Consider the following 23,137-nt stretch of genomic DNA (forward strand, 5'->3'; position numbering starts at 1 on the left):
CATCGTCCAAATAAGTTGTAGAACTTTTTTTAGTTTATTGTGCTGTTTTTATGTGCATTATGGTGTTTATATGTCTTATTTAGTAATAAGTTTGAAAAATTATTCAACCACTCGATTTTTAGATAATTGTTATTATGTGCTTTGTAGAAACTAGTATATTTTTGTTATATTTGTTAGGAGTTAGATTTTATTAGTGTGTCTTGCGCATACATAGAGAAAGGATTTTAATAATCAAAACACTATGGTCATATACCATAGTTTTTTTTATTTTTATGGGGACTTTGATCAACATAAAAAAATATGTTGGTTCAGGCAAAGACATTAATAATTAATTAATAATTGTACACTGTCTGCTTATCTAATGTACCACCTTTTTTTAAATATGTGATGTAACTTGCTGTTATAAGATTTCGATTTGATTTATCCTGTTTAGTTCACAGGTCTTTGAATTATTTAACAGTATCAGTTTTCGTGATACATCGAGTGATAATTGAAGCATCACCTAACATTTGACTACGGTTTGTTGGAAATAGAACACTCTTATATTTACAGAGCTAATTTTAGCAGCTGTTTTCACGTACAGTATTGCCGATCACACGCTGTGCGCAGTCTCGTAGAAGAGAAATATAGTTTAAATTCTTAAATACTACCGCTGTTTCTTGTTAAGATACTATTCGTTTTTCCAGTAAGTACTTTAATAATAGTAATATTTTAATATTTTTCTTTCTTCTAAACATTATAAGTAAAAATAATATTATAAGGTATATTTTAATCTTTAGTAGCTAGAATTATTTACTAGATGATTCTGAGGAAGACTCGGATATCTTAAAAACGGTTAAAGAAAGTTTAGAAAATTCTACTTTTATTTCTTTTTAGAATTAATGAACCTATCGTTGGTATCTTCGAGAATTGCACTAACGAACTCTTATGGTGACCTGATTCTAATTGTTTTGAAGCTAACTTGCATGTATGTATGCGTCAATTTTATTTCTGTAATGTCATCCTCATCTCTACTTATAATATTATAAATGTGAGTGTGTGATGTGTGTGAGTGGTGTATGTGGGTGTCGGCGTGTGTATGTGTGTAGGTTTGTTTGTTACGCTTTCACGCTTAAACCACCTAACCAATTTTGATAAAATTTAGTACAGAGATAGACTAGAGCTTGAAAAAGTGTACTTACTTACCTTTTAATGCGTAATAATAAATGGGGGGGGGTTGAAATAGGGAATGGCAGTTTGTATGGAAATTTGTCATTATCGATGATAAAACCATTAAACTTTGTAGGCATTTGATAAGAAATAATTTATAAACATTTGTTCGCGAATTTTTTAAACTTTGTCCAACACTGGGTGAAATAGGAGATTAAATTTCACACCGAAATACTATTAAAGAGACTATCCACAATGACAAGGGATATGCGCCGTATCATAGAAAAGCGCTGTCAGCAGTGGAAAGAGCAGTTTGTATGTATATTATTTGAAAAGTATCCTAAGAGATAAAAAAATTGCCCAAAGTTTAAATTCAACGCAAACGTAGCTGCGACTACGTAAAAGCTAGTATCCTATAAAGTTTATATATTTCATGTTGGCTTATTTTAGTATCAAAGCAATTATTAAACACCACGTGAACCTGTACAGACACATGTTGTAAACCTTTTAAATATGATAGCCGGTTAAAGTGATGAAGAAAGTTTATTCTAGTCGCAGCAGCATCCAGAACGTGGGGATGATTTTTGAGTTAGTGGCATGTGAAATTTAACATCTCTTTAGAATACATACGTATTCTGTATACACTTTCTGTGGAAGACACGAAATGTTTCTACGCAACGCCAGGCGATAAAGCTTCGGGTCTACAATTCAAACATCATTCCGTTGCACGTGATCGAAATTTGCAAGCCAAAATGGTTGTAGCGTAAACAATAACGTGTGAAACAATTTTGTTGAGACGTTTGAACTTGATACAAGTTTTTCAAATATACCATAATTAATCTATATTCACGTTAAATTTTAATGAATCATGATAGCATGTTATACATTACCTACTGCCATGTTGATATAAAAATTACCACTTATTAAAACATAAAGGAAATTTTTCACATTTAATCGGTGGGCGAGTTCTCATTCAGGATGTAAACGGTATTTAAATCGGTAAACTAGCAGTTTGTGATAAATATGCCCTTGAAACCGTCTCCTTATTTTTTCGCTGCGAATCTTTCCAGACTCCCATTTAATATACTCAGAACTTATAATATTTTTACATATCAAAGTGACCATTAAAGCAAAATGCAAATAGAAATATTATACAAGTGTCCCGATGAGCAGTGTCAAAGAGGAGCTTGAGGATCATGCCGCCTGAGGTGTATTAGAAAGAACGCTGTTTGTTCTTCAATTTTAATTCCTTTATTATTATATATTAGACATGAATAAGTCGTTAAATTTGCTTAAAAAGTGGAAGGCAAAAAAGTGAATAGTAAAATATGAATAAATATGGAGCACCATAAGACGTAGTGTTGGTGTCCCCCCCCTAGTGACCGATAGTCTGTTCAAGATCGCCGGAAAAGGTTGGATGAGGGCAGCGCAGGACTGATCCTCATGGCGATCTTTGGCAGATCTTTGTTCAGCAGTGGTCGTCTTCCGGCTTAGATAATGATGATGATAAGAATCATAAGCAACCCCATTTTAAGGTATTTTCGTTGCATCACACAAATAACGCTTATCAATCGCTTATAAAGCTCTCCATGCGATTTAATTTTGGTGTGATATAGTTATATGAAATAATACAGGGTGTTATTATAAGATATATTAGAAATGAATACATTGACAGTCTCCACTCGTCAGATAGTTAAATTCTTATATAAAGATCGTATATACTTGGAAATCGCTTCTCAGATGAAAACTAATGATACTCATAAAATACCATGATAAGGCAGTGCAGAAGTGCCAGGAATGACACAAAGTACGTGCTAGAACGTTCTTTGTTTTGTGCTCCTTGAATATAGTAAGGAGAAACGTAATTCTAACTGTGGCAATTGCATTATAATATCATAATTGAAGCAGTGGCTGAAAATTTGTTGATTTACGATCAGCAAATATATGAAAATCTTAATGCTTACGGCCTTACAAATAAAATTGATGTAAAGTCATACCTGAGATTAAGATAAGTTATACCAAGATTTTGTAAAATGTTTACAAATAGGCATTTTGCTTATGATTTATGGTTTATTCGGACGTATAACGTATAGTGCGTTTTTTGCAAAGCTGCTTGACATTTGGATAACTTCAGATTTATCATTGTATTGACAGTGTTGTCAGCGATATACGGCCGTTTTCAATAACCTCTATCTTTCCTTAGTTTAACTTACTAGACGTAGACAAATCTATTATTTTACGCTTACTTACATTTCAATAATCTTTCGACAGATAGCATTGAACTATAACTAATAATATAACTATATGTAACATAACTATGGACAGATAAGATATTGTCATTAAATCCGTAACTAGAGATACGTTATTGAAAACGGCCGATTGTCAACATTTTGATTAATCTTGGTTTATTCTCAGGTATAATTGGATGTAGTTCCTGAAAAACGTTCCAAGCGACAAACATCACATAATACGGAATTCGTGTTTAAAATTTTAATAAATATTAGTGTATTCCATACATGTAGGTTGGGCATTAGCCCACTAGCCTAGTAATTAAGTAATAATGTCGTTTAAAGAGTGACAGTAGGGCGGCCATTTTTTGTCAGTCCGTTAATCACGTGACCAGTTTTGTGTTCTTAACTCAATTTCGACATTATTGTGGTTTTGTAAGTTTTTCTGAAATTACGTCCAATTTTTTCCCAAGTTTGTGTGTAAGGTCGTTAGTATTCAAATTGAATCACACATATACAATTAGAAAAAATATCGATATGTACTTCCAGGTATTCCCGCAAAAACACACGGCTCGTCGACACCACAGCCCCATGTCTATTTTCATACAATCAATAATGTTCTAGCCAGTATTAAATTATTCTTGCGTCCTATTAATGAGCCTGTGTTTGGTTTCCAGAGTGTTTTTTATTAAGCAAGGGGCTATGGATTGAGTTTAACATTAACTTACTAGTATTTTTGCAAGAACAGCTCATATGTAACGGTATTCAAGTACGAATTCCACGTACTTTTATGCCTCAATTAAGATTTGCAGTGCACGAATGGGAGTTGACAATTACCCAATTTCAACAGGACAGTAGGTTAACCAACCCGTTCTTTAATACCTAAAAAATATGTCAACAAAACATACGTTTTTGTAGCCAAATAATTTATAAACATTTTGTTTCTTTCAATCTTCATTTATTGAATTCTTTTCAATTACTGTCTAAGCATATCTCAATTATAAATCCAAGTAGTTAGGGATTTAGGGATTCTAAAAAGTTTAAATTTTACTCTTCCAAGTTGTAACATTCAATTAGAATTGCTTGAGGTAAATTAAAATATAAATTCAGCTTGTACCGACCTCTGTAAATGTAACATAAAATCTATTATTACTCTGTTACTTCTCGACTTTACATCCAAAGCCGACAAAACTACAAACGTTGTTATTAAAAAGGGTATTTATTAATTTGGAAACAAATATACAAAGTAACTTATAGTAATTAGGTAAGTGAAATAAAACGCATAATTTAAAATCCTTGATGGCTTAGATTTATTAACTCTTCATACATATTGATCGAAAGGTCGGTGATCGGTAGAACAGGCTAGCCAAGTACAATGGCCGACATTTACTATTAATACAGTATTGCTAAATATAGACATCTGTTAAAGAGAATACGGAATAAGTGCGGTATCGTCGCAAAGTAAAAAATGCTTTAGTTTATGTTAGAGGGGAAACAAATGAACGTTCAATTCGCTTGATAGCTACTAATTAATGCCTTTGTTAAAGTACCGATCCTTTTTGTAAACATCTGAAAATACTGGTAAGAGGCGAATTGCGTACGAGATAATTGAGTGTGGCTATGTCAAAGTACGCAGCAATTGTTTTAAAGTTATTACATTATTATTATTACGCCATAAATTAGGATTTCATCCCAACCATCTGGATGTGTGTCGCACTGTAACTAATAAGTCGTCAGTAACAAATAATTCAACGGAACGAGAGCGCCGATTTGATTCTTTCTGTCCAGTACCTCCCCTAGGACCCGGTATAGATTCATCGGTGGACATAACTGGCTATAGTAATAACACTAGATCAAGATTTCGCAGATTTGCAGTTTTGCTATAATTGGGTTAACACAGAAGAAATCTTTCCATTATTTTCCACTTCTGCGATCTAGTATCTTCGTTATTTGGACTTTAACATCAGGAAATGATTTAAAGTTCCACGTTTGAGGAATCAGATTTTCACGTGACTAGACGACATGCACTGATTGACTTGGGCAGCAATTGTTGGGTCACCTGGTGTTAAGTGATCACCGCCGCTTACATTCTCTTGCAACACCAGAGGAATTTCAGGAGCGTTGCCGGCCTTTAAGGAAGGTGAACACGCTTTTTCTGAAGCTACCCATGTCGGTAACACCGCACAAGGAAGCTCATTCCACAGCTTTGTAGTACGTGGATGAAAGTTCGTTGAAAACCGCACTGTGGAGGAACACCACACATCCAGATGGTGGGAATGATATCTTAATTTGTGGCGTGCCGTGCGAAAGTAGAATTCGATGGCAGGAAAGGTGAAACAAATCTTCGTTACACTCCCCGTATCAAATGCCGTAGGATACACCCAATTAAGCGATGTTTCAACGCAACACCAAGTGAACCAGCCGTTCACAGAGCACTAGATCCTCGACAATTCGAGCAGCTCTGCGTTGCACGCTGTCAAATGGTTCGAGCTGGTACTGGGGTGCGCCAGACCAGAGATGACAGCAATGTTCCATATTCCATGTATTCCACATTCTAATGTGGGCCAGCTTGAAGTATTGCCGTGCTCAATTTATCACGCCCTCCAGATTACGGCAGAATTTACAATCGCTCGAGATTTCGAGATCCAGTATTCTAATACTAGGCGAGGCTTTAAGGGAGGTATTGTTGAAGAGTGGTGATACGACAAATGTCATTTTATTTGTGATAAACTCGTGAACTTCTTCTGGGGGTTAAATTGGACAAGGTCCATTTACCACATCCACAACCTTCTCAAGAGAGGGACTTGATAGAAGATACAAGTTTTTCCTGGCACTGGTCTAAGACCGGGGCTATCGTTTGTATGTGGGTGACTAACATATAAATGAAGTACAGAAGAAACAGTGTAGGAGACAGCACACAACCTTGGGGCACTCCAGAATTCACGGGCTTTGGGTTGAAGCATAACCGTCGACAACGATCAGTATGCTGGATCTAGTGAGGAAGCTGGAGGTCCACTTACAGAATCTCTCGGGAAGCCTAAATGATGGAAGTTTTGAGAGAAGCGCCTTTTGCCATACACGATCAATGGCCTACGCTATATCCAGGCTAACTGCCAGGCCTTCTCCTTTACTTTCGATAGCCTTCGCCCATCTGTGAGTTAAGTCAATTAATTCTTAAAATTGTCACAAGACAAAAAACTCTATTTTTAAAAAAACCGACTTCATAATCTAAAAAGTATAAAATAACTTAATACAGATTTAATATAATACGCATCGTATAGCAAACCTCTACCTTTATTAATAATAAAATAATTTGTATGAGCTACCTATTGATAGGTTTTGAGGCGGCTCCAAATGTACCTAATAGAGCCCCCTAAGCCTTCATCGAAGGCGACCTTCTTTTAGGGAGAGAGAGGCGCAAGCGGCACTCCCTATGATTGTGGTATAAATATAGGTCTATTTAAACATTGTTAATCAAATATTAATTGATTAAAACTATTAAAGATTTTTAACACTTTACTTGCCCCAAAGAAGCACACAGCATGAGTATTATATATGTTTTAAATACTTCTTGTATTTAAAAATAAATATAATTCTTGATAGAAAGAGACAATACATATGGCGATATAGCATTGAATCCATCCAAAAAAAGCCCTGTAAAACCTAAATTAGAATAGAATATATTAAATCACATGCTACATAAGGCGCAGTAGTTACGCGGAAACATGAGAGTTTTTTATTTTAACAATTTATAATAATTTTTAAGGCTAAGTTATACCTTATTAGTATAAGATTGAGCAAACGAATTAGATCTATATATAGGTATATGGATGATACCGTCTCGATATCGTCCAAGGTGCAGTTGTGTCAAGCTGTGGAATGGGCTTCCTTGTATGGTGTTTCCGGGAAGATATGACCTTCAAAAAAAGCACGACAACCTTCCTTAAAGGCCAGAAACGCTCCTGTGATTCCCCTGATATTGCAAGAGAATGTAGGCGGCGGTGACTTAAAAAAACGGACAAGAGGATCACGTGATTGAAAGTATTATTAATAAATGGCTCTGACGTAAATCCTACTACTCCACAGCTAAATATCTAAGTGATCGGACAGCCTGGGACTAGATTATGATTGTTGTATAGTGATAGAAGTGACTGTACAATAAAGTATATGTTTATTGAAAAGAGCGCAAAACAAGAATGCTGGGAGAGTTTCTTGCGCCGCTTCTTCTCTCTCAGAGCGCCATTTGTTTCCGAAGCGGTAGTAGTATCTAGTATATTAGAAATGACATCAAAAAGAATTCTAAAGGAATCAATTTTGTGAAAATAAATGCCTTGCCTTTTGTGGCGAGGCAACAGCCCATGGACATCCGCAACATCAGGAGTCAACAAATGCGTCGTCTTTACCTAGGCCTATCCCAAAAGTAATATTCTATTCGAGCATTTAACATACATAACATTAGGAAGTATAAAGTGATACAGAAACCAGTTTAAACTAAAACATAGGAAGCCTCTTAAATGTAAGGATAATGCGGTATATTAAGTTCGTATTATATACTTAGTTCCACCGCGCGAATTAAGAGCACAGTAGACATCTTTATTAGAATTGACACCAACATTAAATGCTACGGGAATCGTTTCGCAATTCCGTTTCGAACAGGCCTTTTACAGCGCTAATTAAAACTTTGAACTCTTTTTGTCCTTCAAAAATGGAATCAACAGCGGCTTTAAAATCTAAAATACATTTATTATATTTGTGCAGCAACTTTTGCAACTGGCTGACCCATATGAGTGTGTATATGACATTTCAGCAACGTAAAGACGTTTAGTGCCATAAGGTGCTCCATATCGGTTCATAGTAAAGCATTTAAAACTGTGCCCTTCAGGGGCCATTGATATGTTGCCGGATACCAAGTAAGACAAAGATGAGATTAAGCATGCACCATTGCCAGAAATATCAGCTATTGGGCAAAGGATATGTAATCCCTCAATGGTTATAATTCTTACACCCATAATTTAATAATATTAAACATCGTGATGTGACTAATGTGACTACAAAATGTGAAACTAAACTATGTAACTACTTAGTTTGGCCATAAATACTGTTACAGTTAAACAATATAACATTTGAATTCAGAATCTGTCATTTTTAAATAATTGTTCAGTGAGTTTTTTCATTTTTGCGCCAATACATTGTACAATATTTTGCGATATTAAAATGGAGCGGGGTGATAAAGAGAACCGAATTGCTGCAATTGCATTACTTAAAGGGTATGGAGCCAAATGCAATTTTTAAAACTCTAAATACGCTTGGTATTAGTAAAATGTTTGTGTACCGGCGTATCAATAGGTACAATGAGACCTCCTCTGTTTACGACAGAAAAAGGTAGTAAGGGAAGGAATTCGAAGAAATCGCACCTAGAACCATGTCATGTATTTTAAAAGATGTCTTAGGAATTGCAGCCTATAAGAGATATACTGGTCATTTCTTAACTAATAATTTGAAAAAGAATAGGGTAGTAAATTCGGAACAACTACTGAAGCTGTACGCAAAGGGTGGTCACAGAAAAATTTTGTTTCCGGATGAGATTTTTTTTACAATGGACCAACATTTTAACAAAGAAAATAACCGTGAAAATGAAAATACCGTACCGGAAACGAACGTTTCGGACATAATCAGATCTGAAGACTAGCCGTTGTCTAGTCCAGATCTTAATCTGCTGGATTATCATTTATGGTCAGTTCTATAGAGTACGGCATGCTCTAAATGCCATGTTAATATGGAGTCCCTAAAACAATCCGTACGATTAGCAGTGAAGAATTCCTAGGTACCGAAAAATAAATTACTTATCCACATAAACGTCAAATAAAATAAGTGAAGATATAAAAAAAGATATGAATAAATAAATTAGTATAATTAAACGAAATTTATACTGAACGCTTGACTAAACGCTAATGAGGTATACGAAATGTAAAAGGAATAATAATATTATGTGTTAGCGATATCGCTCGGAAAACTCTAATTTCATCAAAGACAATATTCGCATTCGAATTTTGACATTTGAATGGCGCTACGTGCGCTACTGTTCGCATAATGTAGGCTCGCGATTGGCAAATTATTTTTCGAAAATTATTATTGAGGAAACATAGTGCAAATGATTAGGAAATTATTTGGACAAATTATCCCGGAAATGATAAGGGAAGTTTTTGAGGATATCATTAGTGAAATTATTGGTGTAATTATTAGGGAATTTTTGGGGAAATGATTTGTGCAAACTATGGTGGAAATTATTAGGGAAGCTTTTGTGCAAATTATTGGGGAAATTATTACGAAAACTTATAGTATAGGATCCCGATATAGAACCGAGCGGGTTACTGGATGAAACATATGTTTTATTAAATTTAATATTTTAATAATAATTAATACAATTATACTATTAAACATAATAATACGATTAATTATTAATTTAAAAAAAATATTTCACCGGTTTCTTTAATGGACAAATTCTATACCAATCGAAAGTATGCAGTCCATAGTATATGCAAAAGTTAGTTTGCCTATTTTTTTCCTGTCACAAGTCATGGGTTGCCAGGTATGAACAAGTTTATCGATACCAGTAACTTGTCACCGGTCTGGTTATTGAATGAAACTTATATATAAAGGGTTGCCTGCGAAAAATCAGTCGTGAATCCGGTATTCAATTTGCCGAATTTTAAAATATTAAATACTGCTTCGAGTGAAAATGTGCAACTGAGAGGTCCCTACGAACCATCCCATGCGTTAGAAGAGGATACAGCCTCATCTGGTGACAGAAGGGCTGGCTCATTTCTTGCATTTCTTCATTGGATCCTTTCTTCTTATTTTACTACCCTTAAAAGGGAATTTTCCAAAATGACTTATACAGACTTTTATTACTTAAAGCTAATAACCTAAAAGTGGATTTTCACGTCTCTAACTTCAAAAACATAGGACTTTCCTAAAACATTCGACATTGAAAGGGGGTCCTTAGGGGAGGATTTTCTCAAATACATTTCTAAGCTGGCACTAACGTCCTAGAAAGAAGCTACTTTCCAAATATCAATTTTTTTCGAAGGCTTCGTAGTTTTTGAAGTTTCGTGATTAGTCAATCAGTCAGTCAGTCAATCAATCAGTGAGTGAGTGGGTGTTATTTTATATTTAGATATATAGATTATGTTTCATTTTGACTTGCATTAAATAATTCTGAAACTAAATTTTAATTTAAACCTATTTTATCTTAAAGCCAATTTATACTTATACACAGCTAACCACAACGACCTCCAGTTTTTACGCTTCCTTTAAAAAAAGTTTTTAAGAGGTTCAGTCCATACTCTATTACCGAATATTATTTAGGCTGATTGTCCGTCACAAACAGAGCTCAAAAATAGCGCCAATAGTTGAAATTTAAAGACAATTTAGAAAAATGCCACGGTAATAAAACTGCCTTTTTAATTATGAAGAAAATCTGTATGTAATCTATTTGTTGATGTTCATAGACGACAAATAATTTCATCATAGCCAATCTTTGTCTAATTTCTATTTTAAATGCTTCCAGATGTCCCAAATTTATGATGAAGCGGATTCCGCATATGCAACCGCATGCAGCGACGTTACTATTTGTTCAAATAATAAAGGTTTCTTCAAGCAGTTGTCGGATGAAATCATGAGTATAGCGGACACAGATGGCTGGATCAATACTTTCGAAAAACTGGATGATACGCGGAAAGTCTCTGCTGTCATGGAGAATTCTATGGTAAGTTTTTAGTATTCACAAAACCAATTAAAAAAAAACAAAACGTATCTGTCACAAAAGATAGTTCTTTCCTCCTAGCGTTCATACAAATAATATTATGGTATTTTCACGGGTACGGATCGGACTTAACGGATGAACTTATCTCGTATTCAAATAAATATAATAACACATAACCTTCTCCGTAAATCAAAACAATCAAATAAATTTTGAAGCATATTAAATGATTTATAGATTTAAAAAAAAACGCCTTGGCGATTTTTCCGTGCAACATTTCCCCGATAAAATCAATAGAACTTTATTAAATTTCGTATGCACGAATCCTGATTTCGACTATTGACTAATTGACAAAATCAACCAATTAATTAAATTTCGTATGCACGAATCCTGATTTTCCGTCAAAGGAAGTAATTACATTACAGCATTACTAGCTCAGCGCTGACATCCAGTAAATTAGTTTCATATTCATCAAATATGCACTTTGAGGTTTTTACCCACAATTGCCTAAAATATAAACATTTCGTGTTATCAGTAACATTCAACTTAGTAATTCAACCTATATATAGTGTAGATTGAAATAAAAAATGAATCCGTGTAAAATACATACCTACACCAAATATAGGACGTCCCACGACTATGCCACATGGGAAGTAACAGTTATTGATATAAATTACTTTTATTTTAATTAAAATTATTTGAATTTGAAAAGCTATTTAAACTGCATTCATAGAAATTTTAAATAATTGCAAAATTTATCCTCACGGCACTGTCAGCTTTTCATTCTTGTGAATTTTTTTTTTATAAAATGGTAAATTTCATGGTTATCCTCTTATACTTATCCTATATTTCAATCTATATTTCCTATATTTCAACTTATATTTCCTATATACAACTGACGTTAATAAGTTCGATTCCTGGTTCAATGAGACAATTATTTAAAAATCTATGAATGCAGTTTAATTTTTTTTAACTTATAATAATTTAAATTAAAATAATAGTAAACTTCTATTTGTAAAATGTTACATCTACAATAGTTAAGGTACTTCCCCTCCATCTGACATAGCCGTGGGACGCCCTGTATTTCAAACAAGATAATTATTTAACGAGATCAATGTTCACAGTTAGAATTTCCGTTTCTATTGGTATCAGCATTCTGCATTGAACTGTGGTTCGTTAAGGCAAGGAGTCGTCCTCTGCTTTAACAATTGAATCGAAACTGCGGTCTTAATCCCGACGGGTCTTACAGTTACTATTATTACGCTTCTAGAAATTTCACTGTCTTCGTTGTAGAAATCCCTTTATAAGAAAATCTGTAACTAATCCTTTAAATTCTTCATTATTGGAGTAAAAACATCTTTAGTCGCGTTGGGCATTTTTTGAGATTGGATAAAACCATCGAACTCGCGGCACAGTTACTGTTACCGTCATATCTGTATTTTTTGTAGTGGGAAAATAAATATAATTTACATAAAAACTTAAATCAGATTATCTGTTGATAATTACACAAAAGAGTAGCTCTTACTAAATGTGTATTTTCCCCAACTACTACACAGTCGATTTCTCTAAACAGATAACGGACACTTTAGAAGAAGTATTTTCACGTATTACGCCACTCTTCCGTGGTAAGGATGCACGAGTATCTTATGAGAAACGTTTAGCTGCCCAAGCCGCCCTAAAGGATGGTGATTTGACTAAATCATTAGCACTAGCTAGTCAAGCTGTTCTACGAGCGCCGATGACAGGTACGTATTTTGAACTAGAACTTGATTTTAATTATCTATATATATAAAAATGAATTGCTGTTCGTTAGTCTCGCTAAAACTCGCGAACGGTTGGACCGATTTTGCTAATTTTGGTCTTGAATTATTTGTGGAAGTCCAGAGAAGGTTTAAAATGTGAATAAATATGAAAATGCTCGGAATTAAATAAAAACAACAATTATGTTCTCCTTTTGATGTGTACCAAGTCGTTCAGAAAGCAAATTGAAAGAATAGTTTAATAGGAATAACTTATTAGAAATTTTATATATTTGTAACTTTTTCTATATACATTATAGACTTAAGCCTATCAATAGGTAGCACATACAAATAATAGTATTTTATTAATATTATAGGAATAAGATTTGCATAAGAGGTGTATTAAATGAAATCTCTATTAAGTTATTTTACTTTTGGGTTTTTGAAGACGGTTTTTCTGAACGTCGTTTTTTTTTAAATATTTATTATGTACAGAACAAGGTCTGTCGGGTAAGCTAGTTTTTAATAAATAAATGATGCATCTTTCCTTTAGAGTGGCTTTACCAATACCCGTCATGGTAAAATACGAGCAGCTATAGTCGATATTGTATAATAGCCAAATAAAGACACCATAAATTATTGTTAAGATTTAAAAGCTTCTTATTTTCATTTCAACGATTTTTGGGAACTCGTTTATTATGATAGAAACTTCGATCATATTTTGGCATTTCACATATTTAAACGCTGATAAAATAAATTCATGATCATTAGCTGGAAAGCGTCCACTGCTGGGCAATGGCCTCCCCCAAAGATCTCCACGACATTTGGTCCTGCGCTGCCAACCTCCAACGTATTCCGGCAATCTTGTCCAGATCGTCTCGGCCCATTTTGTGGGGGACCTACCAATACTGTATCTTCCAGTACGTGGTCACTATTCGAGGACTTTACTGCCCCACTGGCCATGTATCCGTCGAACTATTAGCCACTATCACTTCAGTTTCGTAATCATTTGCGCTATATCGGTGACTTTGGGTCTGATCCGTATCTCTTCATTTCTGATTTGATCACACAGGGAAATAATATGAAATTACTATAACGGAATGGTGTTCAAAACAGTATTGCAGCAATTGTCTAGCACAAAGTAGATATGGAGCCGTCGCTTATTTTAAAAAAAACTAATTAAACAATCTCTATCTCTATTGAATCTCTATTGAAGACCATAAAAGAGGTGATTGCTGGCGCCACAAACTGTTAGAACTAAAAAGTATAGTCAGTTTTAGAGTACTAGTCTTAATCACAGGCTGATATAGACAGATTGCTTAGGAAATCTCCAGAACAAGATTCATGACCAGGCAGATTAATAGCTCAGAAATGATTAAAGTCAGGTCATTTCGAATAGTTTTTTTATTTATTGCTGAGATATTTTGCGTTCTTCTTCTGACGTTATGGGTGTAAGATACATACCTAAAGATTTCATGTTAGCGAGTTTCTTTTGTTGCGAGAGTTCATGGACGGCGGTCATACCTTACACTTGTGTATGCTTAAGTTTAAAACAAAAAAATAGCTTTTACCAAATCACTTTTATTACTGATTATACAATTAAATTTTTATCCCTAATTTGAAATTGATTGACATTAACTGAAGTGATAGGTTTTAAATTGATTTCCAAACGTGGCATCAATCTGTATTATAAGCATATATTGGTGATTCAGCAATATATGTTTAAAAAAAGGTATTTATCAGTTCACTTGAATAAATTCCGTTAAAAATCATTTTATGTACATAACATTTATAAGGAAACAATTCTGATTAATGAGATTTTGGGCGTCATGATTGATGAATGAATCAATAGGGATCTGTGCCATTGATTTATTATTTTTGTTCAAGCAGATTGGAACTGAAATTTAAATATAGATAATTTTATTCTTCGAAACAAATGTTTGTAAAACGTGTCACTTTTTGTAGTCACTTTTTTTTGCAATAGTACTTATATAAACACGATACCATATATTTTGATTCCAGTATTGTAAAACGTATCACGTGAAACTTAGGTTACTAGTCAATGGATTGGTGGCTAGATTGTAAGTAAGAGCTTTTAAGTAATAAGCGATTAATATGTGCTTCTTGGAGTATAAAATTGGATTTAACTAATAAAGGATTACTGACCAAACTCACCGACATGACCCGACTGATTGCAAAACTGAAGTGGCAGTAAGCAGGGAACATAGCTCGAATGACAACCATGTATTGAAAGACGCAGTGTTGGTAGGCCGCCCACAAGATGGACCGTTGATATGTCAAAATCGCTGGAATATGTTGGATGTGGGCAGCACAATACCAATCATCTTGGAGTACTTTATTGGAGGATTTTATCCTCTTTATGTAATATTGTTGATGAATAAAGGAAATCTAAATGTCTATCATATCCGGGAATATCAGATTCTGGATAATTATAAAAACTGAAATGAAAATATTTAACATTAAAATCATTAATGTTTTGGAATATTTCTGTGTGGTCCATAGTGGGTAAAACATATTTGAAAATAGAAAAAATATTCTTATTTGCATAACATAAACAGAAATTATTGATCTCATACACCATATAAATAAAAAAGTGCGTATTGTTTAATATCCATATGATTTGAGATCAAGAATCATAATTTACTTGAACCACGGAACGACATACATTAAATTTTCATTGCTAAATTTATATTACTTTTAAAGGTGTCGAAGAAGTTATAGACGGAGGTGTATCGCTAGCACTTGCTCTTTGGGTCCGATCAGATATACTTCTTAAGTTAAATAAATATAAAGCTGCACTCGTCGACTTAAAACTTGCTTTAAAAGAACGTCTTCCTGCAAAAATTAAAGCGCAGTACTATTGGCGCATGGGACATTGTTATAGAGGTAAATAAGTACAATTGTGAAACAGTTTTTGGTCCACAATTATATAATTACTCTGATATTATTTTTAAATTAGGTGCTGAGGAACCTTCAAGAGCTAAAGTGTCATATGAATTAGCGAGAAGATTACTAAGCAATGATGAAAACTCTATAAAACAACTCAATTCAGACATAAATTCGTTGGAATGTTCAGTGCAAACTAAATTAAACCCAGAAAAAAAAGGTAATAAATTGCTGTAGTTAACTCCAAGCTGTTAATATTTATTTTTAGTACTTGGAGCAAACTTTGAAGTCCGAGTAATAATAGCAGTTGTGATGCTTTAAATTTTTCAGCAATATTGTTAACGGGAGGAGCAAAATTAAATGTTCCGACGCTATCTAACTTAGTGAAAGTTATCGAAGAAGAGCGTAAGGTAAATTGTTCATATTCAAATCAAAAATAGAACTCAATACATGGATCATTGTTTATTTTAGCTAATGGAGCGCAATTGTTTTTGTAGGGTCGCTATGTAATAGCAAACAAGGCGGTCCAAACAGGTGATGTTCTTTTGATCGATAAACCATATGCGGCATGTTTGATATCCGATTATTATGGCTCGCACTGTCTCCATTGCTTCAAAAGGTATTTATCATGAATATTATTAAATTTCTGTAACATAACTAACAAAATTAGATTAATTATAACAATTGTTAGGCCTAACATGAAGCTATTAGGTCTCTTTTGTATAACATTAATTGGGCATTCAAAATCTAATATATAAAATTCTCGTGTCGCGGTGTTTGTTGTTAAACTCCACCGAAACGGCATGAACGGTTCTCATGATTTTTTTTGTGCATATTAGGTAGCTCTGAGAATCGAACAACATCTATTTTTCATCCCCCTAAATGTTAAGTCCACCCCTAAATTTATTTCTTTAATTTTTTGACAATTTTTTTTAAATCTTATTTTATTATAATTCAGCATTAAAAAATAGATACAACTTAAAGTTTTCGCCCTTTTACTATCTGCGACTATTTTTGTATCGCGTTTTTTATATTATTCTGTTCCATCTACAAATCCGCTATACAGTTGCAAGATGGCAATCGAATACAATAATTGTAATACAATAAATTTGGTAGGTCTGAGAATCGGTTGCATCTACTTTATATATATACCCCACAAAATTTTTAATTAATTTATATGGCAATACAACGTTTGCTGGGTCAGCTAGTAATACTATAGAACTTTTAAGGCTTTTTTCTTTTATTTAACTTAGACAAGTAATTCAAAACATTTGAGTAATTTTGCTACATCACTTTATTTACATTAGATATAAAAGAGTAGCAATGAGTTTCTCACTTCATCTAACTAAAGTTTAAGTTATCGGATATGTTGATAAAGTCTTTAACATAATATTAATAATCATCAAGTATCATTTTGACTTAAGCGAATAAATAAAAAAGCATATGAAACCTTCGAGAAAAAAGAGAACTTATAAATAAAATTATGTGAACTATGAACAAAAGATAGCACTAATTAATGAATAATTGAAACAGACTTGTGCACCAACATGCAATTCATTTTATGCAGACTGGAGAGCTGCGTGGATGAAGCGCCAATTTGGTGTACTAATTGCTCTGGCGTGGCTTTTTGTTCAGTCGAATGTCGCGATAAAGCAGTTTCATCATACCATTTACATGAGTGCAAATTCATCGATCTTTTTGTGGGTAAGAACTCTAGTTACAATATCAAAAAGGTTCATTAAAAGTGTGGAGAGCTGATAAAAAAAATACTTATGGAAATGGACGATATACGAGCGTACGGGTCACCTAGTGTTAAGTGATCACCGCCGCCCACATTCTGTTGCACCACCAGAGGAATCACAAGAGTGCTGTCGGCCTGTTAGAAAGATTTATGCGCTTTTTTTGAAGGAATCCATGTCATATCATCCAGGAATCACTGCACAAGGAAGCTCATTCCACAGGTTGGTCAAACGTGAAAGAAAGTTCCTTGAAAAACGCACCGTAACGGAACGCAACACATCTAGATGGTGAGGATGAAATCCTTATTTGTGGCGAGTCGTGCGACGGTGGAATTCGTTAGCAACTTTACAACACTCCCCGTGATAAATGCGGTAGAAGACACTCTTTATTTGAGTAAAGACAAAGCAAAAAAAAAAGAAAGAAGCGACGTCTCTAAGCAACGCCAAGTGATCTAACCGTTCTCAGAGCACTTGGTCCTCGACAATCCGAGTAGCTCTGCTTTGCACGCAGTCAAATGCTTCGAGCTGATACCGGGGTTCGCCAAACAAGAGATGCCGGTGATACTCCATACGTGGCCGCACCCGGTCTTTGTAGAACGTGGGCCGGATTGAATTATTATCGTGCTTGACTTATGACACCCAGCTTCTACGAAGCCATTATCGCTTTGTTTCCAGATAACTGCTGAATTGCCAATTGAGATTTCGAGATCTAGTATTCCGGTATTAGGCGAGGCTTTAAGGTGTTAAAGAGTGGTGTTACGACAAATGAGATGTTTTGTACTGGTAAACGCACAAACTTTAATTCTTTTGGGGTTCAATTTACCCCAATCCGCGACATTCTCACAAGAAGACTTCTTGAGTAAGACCTGCATGGCCCGTGTATACGGCATGACCACTAGTGTATGTTGCTGTATGTTGGAGGCGTCTAACTTATAACATTGCTATGCAGAAGAAACATCGTAACCCTGTGCTACGAATTTTTATTTAAATACTACGCATTCAATTTGACCTATTGTATAAGTTTTACCATTTTCGAGACTTAAAGTTATATTTGTATTAATCTAATTTCGTTATTTAGGATCAGGTATGTCTGTATTGAGTCATATCGCGTTACGGATGGTTACTCAAGCGGGTCTCGAAACGAGTTTATCAATACACTCAAGTTATATTAGTAATCAGTTAAAAGTTATTGAAGGCACGGTTCTTAATGACATCGAAGGTAATGAGAAAAGGTCAAAAATGAAAAGCAGGAAAGAAAGGCTCAACAGATCAAAGAAATACTTAAAGAGTTTTGAAGATAAAAACAACAACAATTGCGAGGAAGTTGTGAAGAATAATGAAGACAATACAAGTTATCACGATCATCTTGAAATGACAGCTGCCCAAATTTACTCATTATGTACTCATTCCCAACTGAGAAAGGGGTCAGATTACCTCAAAAGAATTGTTATGTCAATGTTCCTTACAGAATGTTTGAAAAAAGGAGGCTTTTTTAATAAGTTAAATAAAGAAGATTCAGCTAAAGGTAAACACGTAATATTTAATTCTTGCCTCTGAACATTTATACAGTCCTATACTTAACTTCTTTTTGTAACTCCATCTACTAAATATTCTTTTATTTATAATAACTTACTTACGTGTGACAATTAAAAAAATTAGCCTTTAAGATGCAACAGACCTTTAAAACTTATTGATTGTTGCAAGCGATAATATGTGAAAAATATTAAAAAGCAAACCTAGCATTAATTGATTGATAATAACAAAAGAAAGCTTTCCTTTTCATCTCGATTCCAGTTTCCGATAAAATCACTTTACGGCCAATGTTTTTCGTTTAATTTTCTCGCCTTCCTCCCTAGAAAATTGGATTTCAGTTTCTTGTTGACGTGTTTTGTTTGATTCGTTAACTCACATATTTTGATACTATTAATGATAATAATTTTTACAGCTCAAATATCGATATGTGAACTTATAGTTCGCAATCTACAGCTTCTTCAGTTCAACGCACATGAAATATATGAAACTGTGAGAGGGAAGCATTTATTTACCGGATCAAAACCTGTATACATTGCAGTAGGAATATACCCAACGGGTGCCTTATTCAATCATGAGTGCTATCCGGCCGTGGCCAGGTAATTAGGTCAAAGCGAAATCTTGGTAGATTTCTAACTGTGCAGGTTTAATAATGTTAGCGTCTCCGGGAAACTAATTGTAACGTTTCTATCACTTAATTTATCTATTAACATATTGTTGCAATTTAAAGTAATTCAGTATTTCCCTGTGTGCATAGTAGTATTTTCTATTAAAAAAATTGTCATCACATTTCATTTCTTCATTTATTTGTAGTCATAAGATGTTAGAAATCACAATAAAAGTTCTCCATTCCTTGCCCGCATGCTGTGGCGTAGAAATAATAATTAATAACAAGTCAAACAAAAATATATGTAGGTATACACCACGGACTAGTAAATAAGCAAGTGAAGCACCTTTATGCTATTATGTGTGCGGTTACGAGGTATACCAGATACACAATTTTTTCTCCCTTAAATAATCATTTATCCGCAAATACTTTTATAGTATTGTTTTTACACTTTTTCACAACGCACGACGGCATTTTTAAACTATTTTATTGCGACGAAAACTGATCTGTCACAGTCGATGGCAAATCTCATAATGCCGGCCGATCGGCTTGTATTAGTGTAAGTGTATGCGTGGGGCTATGTATTTACACGTTTACCGGCTTGTTTTGGTGCCTCACTGTTATGTAAGGTGACTTATATCTAAATAATTGAAATTGGTAAAAACGTTAGTGAGTAAGTAATAAATTAAGTAAAAAGATATTTTAAAATGTCAATTTAGTGAAGCATCTGAAAACAAATCTTATTAAGAATAGTACGATTTTGTCAGTAGGAGATTAAATAGTGTCTTTTTAAAACACGTCAACTTATGTTCTGTGATGTGTGTTAGTATCTTGTTAAATATTCTCCGCGCCATTTCAAGAAAACTATTGTACATAGAAGCTATGTTGCTACCCTGTAGCAGTATTTCCATTCGATTGAGTATTTTCTCATGTATGTAGTCTCTACATAAAAAGTGATAGCTTTTTATTTCTGATATGTAAGAAAAAATAAACTAGAATTAAAAATTCATTCATTCCATATCTATAAACGTTATATACGCTGTAAATATGTGGCTCAGCGTTTCGAGTTGTAACAAAGTTTAAATATTCGGCACCTCCCTCCCTACTCTCCAAAATCATGGAGAGCATAATTAACCGCCAGCTCTTGGTATACCTTAAGGGTCACCAGTTGATCAACGACCGGCAGTACGGCTTTCGCCATGGTCGGTCGACTGGCGATCTTCTGTTATACCTAACAAATAGATGGGCGGCGGCTATTGAAAGCAAGGGGGAAGGCCTGGCAGTTGGTCTGGATATAGGGAAGGCCTTTGATCGTGTATGGCACAAGGCGCTCCTCGCAAAACTTCCATCATTTGGGCTTCCCGAGAGCTTATGCAAGTGGACCTCCAGCTTCCTCACTGGGCGCAGCATACAGGTCGTTATCGACGGTTATTGCTCGAATCCCAAGCCCGTGAACGCTGGAGTGCCCCAAGGCTGTGTGCTATCTCCCACGCTGTTTCTTCTGCATATCAATGATATGTTGGACACCGCCAACATGCATTGCTATGCAGACGACAGCACTGGTGATGCCATATACACGGGCCATGCAGGTCTCTCTCGGGAAAACGTCGACCAGTGCCGGGAGAAACTTATGTCTTCTATCGAGTCCTCTCTCGAGAAGGTCGCGGAATGGGGTAAGTTGAACCTTGTCCAATTTAACCCCCAGAAGACTCAAGTTTGCGCGTTTACCACTAAAAAAACCCCATTTGCCGTATCACCGCTCTTCGAGAACAATTCCCTTAAAGCCTCGCCTAGTATCGGAATACTGGGTCTCGAAATCTCGAGCAATTGCCTATTCCGTGGCCATCTGGAGGGCAAAGCCAAACTGGCTTCAAAGAAACTGGGCGTCATAAATAGAGCACGTCAATACTTCAAGCCGGCCCTCATTCTGGCGCTCTACAAAGCGCAGGTCCGGCCTCACATGGAGTATTGCTGTCATCTCTGGTCTGGCGAACCCCAGTATCAGCTCGATCCATTTGACCGCGTGCAACGCAGAGCAGCTCAAATTGTCGGGGACCCAGTACTCTGTGAACGGCTGGATCACTTGGCGTTGCGTAGAGACGTCGCTTCATTGTGTGTCTTCTACCGCATTTATCACGGGGAGTGTTCCGAAGAGCTGTTCAACCTGATTCCTGCCGCCGAATTTCACCTTCGCACGACACGCCACAAGTTACGATATCATCCCCACCATCTGGATGTGTGGCGGTCCTCCACAGTGCGGTTTTTAAGGAGCTTTCTTCCTCGTACCACGAAGCTGTGGAATGAGCTTCCTTGTGCGGTGTTTCCGGGACGATACGACATGGGTACCTTCAAGAAAAGCGCGTACACCTTTCTTAAAGGCCGGCAACGCTCTTGTGATTCCTCTGGTGTTGCAGGAGAGTGTGGGCGGCGGTGATCACTTAACACCAGGTGACCCGTACAATCGTTTGTCCTCCTATTCCATAAAAAAAAAAATTTTTGGGACATGATCGTACAGAGCACCTGAATGATGAATATGATATTGAGAGAGAGAGGAGGGAACTCTCGATTCATTGCAACATGTTAGTTCGAAGATTCGGCAAATGCAGCAATCCCGTCAAGATTGTTTTTTTTTATGAAAATAAGGAACGAGACGATCAGAACGTACAGCTGATGGTAATTGATACGCACTACCCATTACAATGCAGTGTCACTCAGGATTCTTGAAAAACCCAAAAATTCTGAGCGGCACTCCAATAATTGCGCTCGTCACCTTGAGACATAAGATGTTAAGTCTCATTTTCCAGTAATTTCACTAGCTACGGCGCCTTTCAGACCGAAACACAGTAATGTTTACACTTTACGTTTTCACGGCAGAAATAGGCACCACCGTTGTGGTACCCATAATCTAGCCGGCTTCCTGTACAAAGGAGCCTCCCACTTATAAAACTTGTACTTTTAAACAAAAAATTGCATCGGTTGTACTGTTTAACGCGTAGTGCTTCTACACCTGTCAACTTTGGACGAAATTTCTCAAAAAGTCATACACGACAATGCGCGTGCAGTACAATGATGCTTTTCGCATATTTATGGGATTGTCTAGATACTGCAGTGCCTCGGGTATGTGTGCTGAATCGAGAGTGCCTGATTTCTATGCTGTGATGAGAAAAAGAGTTGCTTCCTTCTGGGATAGACTCCGCAAATTTTAGAACCACATTCTCCAAATGGATTGTGGAAATGTATAGTGGTTTGTGTCTCAATGGATGGCTAGCAATATTTTTTCATTTTAGCTATCTGTGCATCAAAACAAAAATAGGAAAATAAAAGAAGGTGCCTTGACCATCACGCCTACGAAGACCTGTTTTAACCTTTCCAGATAGTTTATAAGTTTTATGTATATTTTACTTTTTATCTTTATTCATATGTATTACAATATCACAGTTTCACATGTACATACTGGGTATTTTGCCTTTGATAAA

General features: G+C 35.3%; 1 protein-coding gene across 1 annotated transcript in view; it reads left to right on the forward strand.

The window, feature by feature from the left end:
• Positions 1 to 557: 557 nt before the first annotated feature.
• Positions 558 to 23,137, forward strand: part of LOC126978966 (SET and MYND domain-containing protein 4) — a 28,368-nt gene continuing 5,788 nt past the window's right edge. Inside the window, exons 1-10 of the mRNA XM_050828097.1 lie at positions 558 to 685; positions 10,948 to 11,145; positions 12,713 to 12,884; positions 15,603 to 15,785; positions 15,859 to 16,005; positions 16,116 to 16,195; positions 16,283 to 16,404; positions 17,353 to 17,489; positions 18,603 to 19,049; positions 19,470 to 19,653. Of these exons, the coding sequence (XP_050684054.1) occupies positions 10,948 to 11,145; positions 12,713 to 12,884; positions 15,603 to 15,785; positions 15,859 to 16,005; positions 16,116 to 16,195; positions 16,283 to 16,404; positions 17,353 to 17,489; positions 18,603 to 19,049; positions 19,470 to 19,653 (1,670 nt within the window). The 5' untranslated portion in view covers positions 558 to 685. The remainder of the gene's footprint in view (positions 686 to 10,947; positions 11,146 to 12,712; positions 12,885 to 15,602; positions 15,786 to 15,858; positions 16,006 to 16,115; positions 16,196 to 16,282; positions 16,405 to 17,352; positions 17,490 to 18,602; positions 19,050 to 19,469; positions 19,654 to 23,137) is intronic.

The sequence above is a fragment of the Leptidea sinapis genome, chromosome Z, assembly GCF_905404315.1.
Source record: "Leptidea sinapis chromosome Z, ilLepSina1.1, whole genome shotgun sequence".
NCBI classification, from domain to species: Eukaryota; Metazoa; Arthropoda; class Insecta; order Lepidoptera; family Pieridae; genus Leptidea; species Leptidea sinapis.